At 62.1% G+C, this 11,575-nt stretch overlaps 1 protein-coding gene across 1 annotated transcript; it reads left to right on the top strand.

Moving 5' to 3' along the window:
* The first annotated feature begins 10,089 nt into the window (after positions 1-10,089).
* PHLDA2 (pleckstrin homology like domain family A member 2) lies at positions 10,090-11,165 on the top strand. The gene is made up of 2 exons (XM_019755611.3): positions 10,090-10,624; positions 10,874-11,165. The coding sequence occupies exon 1, from the start codon at positions 10,219-10,221 to the stop codon at positions 10,612-10,614; it is 396 nt and encodes a 131-aa protein (XP_019611170.1). The 5' UTR covers positions 10,090-10,218; the 3' UTR covers positions 10,615-10,624; positions 10,874-11,165.
* The last annotated feature ends 410 nt before the right edge of the window (positions 11,166-11,575 follow it).

Genomic DNA, 11,575 nt, shown 5'->3' on the forward strand with positions numbered 1-11,575 from the left:
CTCCAGTGCCGTGCGGTCCTTCTTTGTGGGAGATTATGGGGGTGGGTGGGCCCCGTGGCTAGGGAAGGCTGTCCTCCCTTTGGGACTGTTTCTGTAGAGCCACGGGCGTGGTCAGATCCGGGACTTCCGTCTCCTGGTTTTCCATTTTTCTGAGGCTCCTGAGCCAGATTTTACGAAGAGGCTGTGTTCAGCTTGCCTGCTAGGCCTGTAAGCCGTTGCGCTGAGTTTGGGGTCCCCAGGGGAGCCCTTTGCTCCTGCCCCAGGACAGGTCATTCCTTGGGCTTTGTGTGGCCTTAGGTGCGGAAGGCTCCAGAGGGAAAGGCACGTCTGATCTGTCTCCTCACTGACCTGCCTCTGTAGGGCCTCCCCGCGAGGAGGGGCAGCAGCCCTCACGCGGCCGGGCAGGGCTTGGTGTGCCCAGACGGTGCGGCCCCCACGGCCTCGGGATACGGAGAAGAGGTGAGGGGCCTGAGGAGGCCTCGGCCCACCATGCAGGCTGCAGGGACGGCCCGCCCCGGGCACGCCAGGCCCAGGCCTCTGTGAGCTACTGGCCACTGCTGAGCCTCAGCCCTGGGTCTTCAGAACGAGCCTGTTGACTAAAACGTAGTTACACACACATGAGTGCAGGATCAGAAATGAGTGCACAGAATGGTGTCTGGGGAGCATCTGGTCCAGCCCCCCGAGGGCCCTTGGAGAGCAGTCTTTCAGGGGAAGCATGTCCCGCTGGCCACCAATCCAGCTCCCAATGGCACCGATGGGTCACGGGCCCACACTCAGCACACAGCGCCGGCACGGCTCTCAGGCGTGTGAAGGACGCTGGGCCTCGCCAGGAAACAAGTCCAATGAGGGGCTGTCCTCGGCTTGCAGCCAGGTGGGCAGCGGCACGGCGTTACGAGGGCCTCTCCTGGAGCCACATGTGACGGCTTCCGGAAGGTGGTGGGTGCCCGCCCCCTGTGACAGGCCATGCCCCGTGCGTGTGCGTGCAGCTGTGGAAATGGCCAGGGGTGGATTCAGTCAGGTCCCACCCTCGGGACTGTAGCTGTTAGGAACCAGGGCTGCTGTGTGCTGTTGGGCAGGTCCTCTGGGGTGTCTGATGGACCGGAGCAGGTAAGGGGCAGGGTGCGTGCGTGTGCGGGCGCTCGGCAGGAAGCTGGAGAGCAGCGAGTGCCTGGGGTGTGGGGGGATGAGACTGGCCCCTTCTGCGTCCTCTTGTCCTGTCCCCCTGGTCCTGCGTCCTCTCTGGTCCTGCATCTCGTCCCCCTGGTCCTGCGTCCTCTCTGGTCCTGCATCTCGTCCCCCTGGTCCTGCATTCCCATGATGAGCTGTGTGATGTGCTAACGAGTCACCGTGGTGTTATCTCCAACCAGTGCCACCGGGGCAAAGGAAGGGTGTTTAGATCTGGACTGTCCAGAGGCACTGGGTTCTCTCCTGTGGGACGAGGCTGTGTGAGGCTGCCACACTCACTCAGGCTCAGTCAGCGGGGCTCCTGCACCCCAGGCTGCCACTTGGTTGGTCAAGTACATTGGGACGGACACTCCAGCTGGAAGCTCTGAGGCTATGCCTTCCCCAGCCGTCCACGATGGCACGGCCTGAGTCTCCCATCCCTGGGCAGTCATGGGAAAGGGGAAGCGGCCCTCCAGCGGCCAAGGATCCCCAACCTGGCCCTGACACAGGCCACTGCCAACTCATGGGACCTCAGGGAAACTGCAGAGGCTCGTTTAGTCTTTGCCACTTGTACCCAAGAGGTTTGTCCAGAGCCACCAGCCAGGAGGCAGCAGGGAAGGTGGTGCTTGGAGCAGCTTGGGGTGGCCCAGCCTGGGCCGCTCTGATGGCAGCTGCACCTTCCTGAAGTTCACGTTGCAGCCACCGCAGGACGCCCACTGTGCTTGTCTGGCTGCTCCTTTGCTTCTATCCCCACTGACCCCCTGGACTGTCCCAACCTGGACAGGTCAGTGGCCAGGCCTTGCCAGCCTCAACCCTGGTTTGTGGCCCCCCACCCCAGGGCCCAGGCGCCCAGTGCTCCTTTGCACAGGTCCAGGTCGGTGTCCAGGGCCCCCTCTGCGGCCCTCACCTGTCCCTCCATCCTGGTGACTCCCCGGACCACTCTTGTTCTGAACGTTTGAGGCCCCAGGCCCTGGGTCGCATCAGTCACATAAGACGGGGTCACAGACACTCAGAACCAAGTGACTGGCTCTGCTCCCCACTGAGCTCCCTCCTGCTGTGCCTTAGCTTCTGACTTCTGGGAGGCTCTCGGCTCTGCTCCAGGCCTGGGGGATCCCTGGGCCATTCAGGTGCTTGCATGTTGCCAGCAGTCAAAGGTAGGGTGATAGCAGTGCTGTGCTGCCCGCAGCAGAGTGGTCCTCAGCAGCAGGAAGTTGACAGCAAGGGTCCCGAAAGCGTGACTGAGGGAGGGCGGATTCTGTCACTGCTAGAACCTGGTTGGCACCTGCCTGGGGGGCGGGGCATCCTCTGGGAAAAGGAAGTGGTTACAGGGAGTGTCTGTCAAACTCCTGGAATTGCCTCAGGTGGGCACATGTGGTCTCGAAATGAATTAAACCTCAGTGGAGGTGATTCCACTTAAAACTGGTTTTCCTCCTGAGGGGGTTCAGGAGTTAACGGCCACCCAGGGCCTGGCAGGGGTCCTCTGTCTACACCTGCCATCTGCTGACAGCTCAGCAGGTGGTTGGTCCCAACGCCCCCCTATCTGCAGGACCCACCCCACCCTGGCAGCCAGTTTGTGGTGCTGGCCCATGGCCCCCATCCCAAGGCCCAGCTCACCCCCTCCAGCGACCCTGCAATTCCCCTCAAGGCCCAAGGGCTCCCCACCAGGCCAGGGCCACTCCCTCAGGTCCCAGGTCGGCACAGCCAAGCCTTGTCAGTCCGATGGCCCCAGTTCCTGTTTGCCTGGGGAGCTGCGCCAGGTCTTACCCAGAGGCGGACGTCAGGAGCCCTTCGCCTCAGCCAGGCCTGTCTTGTCACTGGCCTCTGACCTGCCCTGATGGGTCCCTCTGCTCACAATGTGTCTCCTTCCCCTTTGGGAACGCTGGGTGGGCTGCAGAGAAGGCGCAAGGCAGGCCATGCGTGAAGTGCCCTCCCTGACCTGGTCACTTCCAGCTACACAAAACCCCTGGTTAAAGGAGGGGCTGCCATGGGGGCTGGAGCCCTGTCACAGGTCACTGCCCCAGCATGGGTCCCTCCACTCCCCACCAGCCAGGTACCCAGACACCCAGCTTGGCCACACCTGGACTTCAGCCCCTGTCGTGAAGCCCTTCCGAGCAGAATGACTTCCTCTGGAGGCAGACATGTCCTCCCAACCCCAACCTCAGGGAGCATAGCCACGTGGGCTGGGGGAAGTATGAGGGACCCCAGACCCAGCCGTTTGGTACCCACCCAGGAGGCGAGGCAGACAGGGGCTCCCCACTGTGGGGGCCCTGGACTCCCCAGGCTGGCCCTGGCTGAACTTGGGGTCCTTCTGAACTTGGTGAGGTTCTCCAGGCACTGTGTCCACGCGTTCAGCCCTGCACCAGAAGGGTGAGGCCCGGACAGACAACCGCAGCTAAGCCACCATCCTGCACTGGGTGGAGCCCCGCCCACCCCCAGGTGTCACTGCTGTGCCAGTCACCGGCCCTCCTGGCCATGCTGACTCAGCACACCACAGGTGGCGGCCGGATGTTACTTTCCATGACAACCTAACAGGCCAGGCCGGCCAGTGACTAGCCCAGGAGAAGCCGGGCAGAGCCCGCGGGCACCCGCCATGGCTCCTCCCCACTCAGGCTGTGGGCTCTTCCCAGGCCCCGACAGAACCTTCCTGGGTTTCTGTTTCTGCATTGGAGGTGTGGCGAGACCCATTACCCTCTGCACGGCCCAGGGGATTCTGGTAGGACAGGGAGGCCCCTTGCGCTTGGCCAGAGCTGTCCTTCCCTGCCCCCCCGGGGGGCATGGGCAGAGCTGCCCAGTGCTTGCCAATGGAGTGTGCGCTGGCAGCATAGCCAGGAGTCTCTCCCTGGTGAATGCCTCCCACAAGGGCCTGGCTCTCAACCTGGCCCATCTCCAGCAGGGGCTGGAAGATTCCAGCATAGCTCCTGGAGCTGCCCTCCCCAAGGATCAGGACCCCAAACCTCCTGAGAAGGTGGGGTCTAGATGCCCCATTCCCTTAGGAGTGACCCTCTGACCTGAACAAGCCCCGCCCTCACTGGGCCTCTTTTCAAGCTCTGTGGTAGAGGTGTGGGAGGGGAGCTGTGAGATGTACCCCCAGGCCCTGTCCTTGGGGTCCCCTCAGAGGGCAGGGCTGGGGGAGCTCTAACAACAGTAGGGGGAAGCGGGGTCCTGGCTGAGGGTCCCAGGTCAGTGGAGGGGAATCCCTCAGGATTCCAAATCCTGGAGACCCATTCGCCTCTGGTCTGGAACTGGGACGTAATAGGTCTGTTGTTCCAGGCCACCAAGTCTGTAGTCACTTGTCACAGCAGCCCCAGCACACTCATGCAGATGGTCACAGCTGTCCAGGCAAGAGGCCCAGTGGACGGGTGGGGGTGGCCAGGCGGTGGCAGAGAAGGGTGTACAGTTCAGTGGCATTAAGTAATGGAAATTCATATGTAAATACATTTTTTTGGTTGTAAAATGTGCATAACAAAATTTCCCATCTTAACCATTTTAAGTATACATTTCTCTGGCGTTAAGCACATTCACGTTGTACAACCATCACCACCATCATCTCCAAAACTTCATCTTCCCAAGCTGACACTCTGTCCCCATGAAACACTCCTGTCCCCTCCCCCAGCCCCCGACACCACCCTCTACTTCCTGTCTCTACAAAATGACTTGTAAATCCTCACAGAAGTGGAATCACACAGGATTTGTCCTGTGATTGGCTCATTTCACTCAGCACAGGGTCCTCCAGGTCCATCCACGTTGCAGCAGGTGTCAGGACGTCCTCTTTAAAGCTGAGTAATATTCCATTGTGTGGAGGGACCGCGTTTTGTGTATCCGTTCCTCCGCTGTGGACAGCTGGGTTGTGTCCGCTTCTGGCTGCTGTGAATGATGCTGCTTCACATGGGGGTACAGATGGCTCCTCGAGACCCCGCTCTTGGTTCTCTTGGGGACGTACCCAGCCGTGGGATTGCTGCGTCACAGGCTATGTTCATTTTTTTGAGAAAATGCAAATGTATTTTAAAAAGGATCCGCCCTGGTGGGGACGTGAGACTTAAGCACTCAGAACTTTGAGATTATTTCAGTTCAGTCTTTTTTTTTTTACTGTTTATGTTAATCTGTTACTATTTTGGTAATTTTTAAAGTAGGAAAGAACTGATTAAAATGCACATGATGGGGCCCCGCCCCAGGTCTGCTGAACAAGAAGCTGGGGGTCCCAGCATGCCTTGTCCACCTTGGCCCTCTCTCTCCCTTCCTGTATTCCATCCATCCATCCATCCATCCATCCATCCATCCAAGCCCCCAGAGTCTGGCGTCCACGTGAACAGGCGCCAGGCAGTGACATTCCTGCTGTGTGACAGCAATGCCAGCTGACAGGAACCCCCTCCCTGTTCTGTGACCGACAGGAGAGTTCCATCCTCTGAGCTCGCACCTACCTGGCCCTGGCCCCCCACTCCAGACCCCGTTTCCCCAGCGTCTGGTTTCACCCACGAGCAAGCAAATCCACCCACTTCAGTGGTGCTGAGCAGAGAGGTTGGTCTCTTGGCCAGTGAGGTAGGTACGTTTTAGGTCTAGTTGTTTCCACAAACATTTCCTGAGCACCTGGGCTGGGCCCTGGGAGCTTCAAAGAATAAGACTGTCACTGCTCCCAGGAGGTGATCATGGCTTCTGAGCAGGGTACTGAGGTGAACAGGGCTCACCTGGGACAGGGAGGGTGGGGTGTTCCCGCAGCATCACTTCTCATTAGACCCCCAGGGCCTCGTGAGGCGGGGCTGCCTATTAGCCTCCAGCAGAGGGGCTCAGAGAGCCAGGCCTGGACAAGGGCCCCGCCCTGAGGGCCAAGGCCAGACTGACAGTGAGAGCTGGAAACCAGGTGAGGACAGGCCTCCTGCCCTTAGGCTTGTCACTTTTCCCAGGCTGCAGCTGTAAAAACAGGGCAGGCCTGAGTCACAGGCCGTGACCAATGGGCTACATCGGGCCTAGGTCAGGTGGCATCATGCCACCCTCAGGTGCTATGACTCCAGGTAGCATGGGGCCCTCCCCAAGCCTGGGGACCCCAGAGCACAGCACTTATGCAGACAGGAGCAGGCCTCAGCCTGTGCCCTGGCAATCTGAGAGGACTTCCTGGAGGAGGCCAGAGGAGAGGATCTTCCAGGCAGGGGAACAGGGGTGCCCGCTCCTGGGGCTGTCCCTGAGCGCATCCACCCACAGGAAAGGGGTGGCATCGAGCCCCAGGCACCTGGGCTGCTGTGACACACAGCTTCCTCATAGGCTGTTCACTGGGCTGGTTGGGCAACAGCTTCAAGCTTGGCTGCGTCATTGCTGTGGAAATGACCTCACTTGGGGAGTTTCAAAGAGGCACCCTCATTTCCCCCGGCTGCCCAACATCCTGACCTGGCTGGATAGGATGGCAAGTGTCCCTGGACAGATGTTTGAGGACCAGTCCCTGTCTGCTTTGGCTGGGGCGGGGGGTGTGGGCGGGGTCCGCTCAGTCAGACTCCGCGTGAATCCCCATGCGTTCCTCAGATAAATATTAGTAAACTTGGCTCCGACTGACACTGCCTGACACCACTGATGAGGCAAAGCCCAGCTCGGCTACCTCCATTCTGAGAAGCACCCACCAAATGTCCCCAACCTAGAACCCACTCAGCCACTCAGCTGGGGGCTATTTCCTGCCCCAGGCTGCAGGGTGCAATGGAACGGATTTGACTCCCCGCTGGCCAGCTGTGTGGCCTCCGATGAGTCACATAACTTCTCTGAGATCCTCGTCCTGTTCCCTGAAAATCCAAGAAAGCAACTGCCACAGCCCCCACCTCATGGGGCGACCATGAGGGAGAAACAAGGCCAGGCCGGCCCCTGTCTGTCCAGCACCGGCCCCTGCCAACCTCGGCTGCAGTTCCTCATGGGGTGCAGCCCCTGGTGGGAAGCCATCCTGGTAGATCCTCTGGGTTCCTGGCTGTCAAATGGCGGCGGGGGGGGTACCCCCAAAGATCCTCACATGGGGTTACAAGATCAGCGCTCAGCTTTCTCTCCAAAGTGCTGGCCCACCACCTCCAGGAAACTGTCCACAGACTCAGCCTTCTCACTGTTCCTCTCCTCCTGAGAAGTAGGCATTGCAGAGGGACCCTTAGACGGGCCGCTCTGGGCTGGGGACAGGGCCCTCTCCCTGCTCCAGGTTCATGCTGGTTTGGCCCAAGCAGGAGCCCAGATGCGGCTGCTCAGGCAGGTGGGGCCAAACCAGCTGTCCCTGGGGCCTCTGGTCAGCAGGGTCCCCATCCCCAGGACAGGGGTGTTGGTAGTGCAGCTGCCTGGGTGGGCCTCGCCCATTCCCAGCAGCTCACTCAGGGCATCCTCTCCCTGGGTCTCCACCCTCCCAGGAGCCCCCTGGGGAGAGAGGTGGTGGGCTCCCCAACCCCCTATGACCTGCCCTCCCAGCTCCCGCTGAGGCCCACCTGTCAGAGGTCACTGGTCACCGACTCCTCCACCCTCTGGAGAGGCCTGGCCAACGCGCAGAGGAGAGCTGGGTGGGGCAGGAAAAGCGCACCTCACCTGGCCTCACCTGGCCTTGAAGCCCTCTCACATCCTCTTCCTCCTACCACTTTTAAGCTCCGCCTCTGCTCTGCCTCTCACAGCCCTTCCCCCACGCCCCTCTTTCCTGGGCCTCCCTTTCTACACCTGTGAACTGGAGGTGAGCACAGTGCCCCCCGCAGGGTGTTCTCTGGGCCAGTGCACAGAGAGGAGAGCACATGCCAGGACCCCAACCCCTACCTACCTCCCAGGCCTTGCTCACCTGTCTCCAGGGCCCCTCTCTCTCCATGGAGTCCTCCAAGCTGTCCTCTTGGCCCCATGGCCCCAGCACCCCACCCACGCACACCCACCCACCCACACACCCACACACACCATGTACCCGCAGGCAGGTGGGGCTCCGCTCGCTCCTGGGAGCCAGGCCTGCAGGCACACAGTAGGTGTGTCGGAGGCTACCCAGAGCTCAGGTCCCACTGGCTGGCAGGCTCTGGTGGGCCCCGCAGAGCCCTGGCCCCTTGGCTGATGGGCTCATGGTGGCTCCCTGGGGCAGTGACAGAGCCCCACCCCGGGCCCACTTCTTCTGGTCCCAGTGTGCCCAGAGGAGCCTCTTGCCCAGGTCACCGCCCGGCAGCCCAGGACCCATTCAGGACAGCGCAGGTCCCTCTGCGGCCAAGTGCGGGGTGGGGGTGTCAGCAGTCCCACCCAGCCTGCCACTGGAATCCCCCCTACCTGTCAAGGGCTGGCAGCCTGCTGGGATACCTATACTGACAGGGAACTCACCCCCCCCCCGTGTTGTCTTGAGGGGAGGTCTGCCTCCCCCTGGGCCCCCCCCAACCCCCCAGACTAGATTCCAGCTCCCCTGGGAGGACACTGACCAGGAGTTCCTGTGCCTGTCCTGTCCTCCCTCCCGCAGGCCAGAGTCCTGGGCACCGTCTCTACCTACTCAGCTGCCCTGCCCTTCCACACCCCCCAACCAGTCCTCTGGACACACAGGCTCCTGCCACCTGGATGCCATTTGCCATTGGCACAGGCCTGGCCCAGGCCCTTGGTCTGAGCCGTGGCGCTCCGTATTTCTCAGTGACCCTGAGGGCCACGGTTGTGAACCACCCTTGGAGGGTTAGGGGTCTGGCCCAAGGCCACACAGCGAGGGCAGGTGGGGCAGGGTTGGTTCCAGAGCCAGCGCAGGAGCGACACCCAGAAAGCCCCACACTTGGTTTTACATTTGCTGCTACTGTCTTGAAATTTTTAATACTCTAGGAATCAGGAGACCTGCGTTTTCATTTTGCACCAACCCTGCAAATTATGAGGCGGAGTTGGTCACCGCCCCCACCCCCCCAGGGCTTCCTTGCTCTCTTTGCAGCCCCTGCCAGTCACAGCTGGGGTGGGTGTTGGAACGTGGGGGCCCTGGAGTGTCTATGCACCCCAGAAATCCCCTTGGCCGGCTCCACCCCCACCCCTGGGAACCAGGAGGAGCCAGCGATCACTTCCTGCTCCTATTAAACCCTTTAAAGGAAGAGGGTAAATAAAAACGCCAGTCGGCGCGCTGGCAGGTGATGACTCAGCCGCCCCCGCAGCCCCTCGCTGGGCCCAGACCGACCCTCCTTCCCCCGCGAGCTCCGCACCCCTCGTTTCCCGGGGCCTCTCGCCGGTCCTGCTCTCGTGCAGTCACAGCGGAATCGATCCCCGCCCCCCCTGCCCCCCGCGGACATCACGCTTGAGGCCCAGGGAAGAGGACAAGCCCCTAGGGAGGTCGGAGTTGCCTCCACCCCTCGAGGAGTTGTTCTAGCACTTTCTATGTGTTACCGAATCTAAAAAAGTGTCACTATCCGCATCTTACAGACGACAAAACGGGGGGTCAGAATACCAGCTCTCCGCGAGGGCTGGGCCCCGGGGGAGGACGGCAGGTCCGTCCAGGCGCTGCCCGCGGGTGGCAAGGTGCGTGATATGGCGGGCTGGGGAGGAGCTGCCGGAGGGTCTCCGCGGGAGGGCCCCCACGGCGTGGGAGAAACCAGGAGGCCGCGACCCGCTTCTGCCCAAAGAACACTGGAGCGGCAGGGCTGGGTGTCGGGGCGCCTGGAGGGTGGGGTTCTGGGCCCCGCTGTCCACAGCCCTAGAGCGGGTGCGGGCGCTTTCCGGGGCTCCCGGACCGTGAGTCACAGAGGGCAGGGCCGGCCTCAGAGCATTCCTCCGCCGGTCCGGCGTCCGGGGCGGGGTGGGGACCGCGTGTCACCCCATGGGGCTGGAGAGCCGGTGCGCCGGGGGACAGGAGTGGTGCCGGGGAGCTACAGACATCGAGAAGGGGTCGACCTGGTACCGGAATGATGCGGGCAGTGGGGGTGGCGGGACTGGGGGAAAAGGGCTGAGTGGGTGCATTGGGACTGGGTCCGGGGGAGGGAGGGGCGTGGTCTCGAGGGGGTGTGCCCCGGAGGGGCGGGCCGGGTCCGGGCGCTGGGCGGGGCCGTTATAAAGGTAGTGCCGGGTGCGCTGGGGCGCATTGCCCGCGCCGTCACCGCTTGAGCGCTTAGCTCGCGCCCGCTCCCCGCGGACATGAAGACCACCGGCGAGGTGCTGCGCGAGGGCGAGTTGGAGAAGCGCAGCGACAGCCTGTTCCAGCTGTGGAAGAAGAAGCGCGGCGTGCTCACCCCGGACCGCCTGAGCCTGTTCCCGGCTGGCCCCGGCGCGCGCCCCAAGGAGCTGCGGTTCCACTCCATTCTCAAGGTGGACTGCGTGGAGCGCACGGGCAAGTACATCTACTTCACCATCGTCACCACCGACCGCAAGGAGATCGACTTCCGCTGCGCGGGCGAGAGCTGCTGGAATGCGGCCATCACGCTAGCGCTCATCGACTTCCAGAACCGCCGCGCCCTGCAGGACTTCCGCAGCCGCCAGGAGCGTGCTGCGCCCGCCGCGACCCCCGAGCCCCAGACGGCCTGCGCGCCCTGAGCCCGCCGCGGTGAGTGTCACCCGCCTGTCCGCGGCCCCTGCCAGTCCCGGACTGTAGACGGCAGGGAGAGTTCCTGCCCCGTCGAGGGGACACTTTGGAGAGGGGGACCAGATGCCGCGCAATCGCGGCTTTTCGGCTTTGCGTCAGGAGCCGTCGCTTGCAGCTGTCGCCTTGGGGCCTCAGGGGACCCACAGGCCGGACCCCTGCCCGCTTGGCCCGGGCTCCGGCACAGCTCCCTGACATCTACTTTCCCCACAGGAGCCACACACTGGATGAGTCGGGCCTGACGCTGAGCAGCGCCGGGAGGGACCCAGGGGGTGCCCAGGATGGCGGGAGCCCACCTGCTGACGACGGCGAGGACAAAGGGCTGGGGCCGTGGGACCTTTCCGTCCGGAGTCGCCGAGTACCGCCCCGCTGCGCGGGCGCCTTAAATTATTGGACTATCTATATATTTATTTTGGTTATTTGTCGTTAAACCCTCTTAATATTTTGTTTTTTCATCATTGTCCATTCCGAATAAATTACTTGACCTGAAGTCTTTTCTACCATCCAGGTGTGGTGCAGTGAGGTTCCTGGGGCAGAGGCTGGGTTGGAGCCCCCTGACTCAGTGTGGGGGGTGGAGGGGAGAAGCTGCAACCCTCCCCTTCGGCCTGAAGGGCAAGGGGATGCGCTTGAATGAACGCTGTGTTGCTGGGCCAGCCCACACGCTCCTTACCAAGCAGCCTCTCCAGAGGTCAGGAAGTGCCCTGGGATTTGGCCCCCTGCTAACTTAATCTGGGCGTGACTTGGGGAGGACAGAGCTGGCATCAGCGCCTGCTCTGGGAGATCATTCACAAACTGCCTCACTGAGGTCAGTGCACCTCCCCCACCCCAGCTGCCCTTCCCACCCACGCACCACCTGTCCGGGCACCGGAAGGAAGCCCTCAGCCCTGCTGGCTCCTGACCCCACCCAGGGTTGGG

This window comes from Rhinolophus sinicus, chromosome 14 (assembly GCF_057876585.1).
Source record: "Rhinolophus sinicus isolate RSI-liver-muscle chromosome 14, RSI-T2T, whole genome shotgun sequence".
NCBI classification, from domain to species: Eukaryota; Metazoa; Chordata; class Mammalia; order Chiroptera; family Rhinolophidae; genus Rhinolophus; species Rhinolophus sinicus.

Coding starts and splice junctions, on each gene's coding strand:
- PHLDA2 (XM_019755611.3), top strand. CDS start 10,219: ATGAAGACCACCGGCGAGGTGCTGCGCGAGGGCGAGTTGGAGAAGCGC.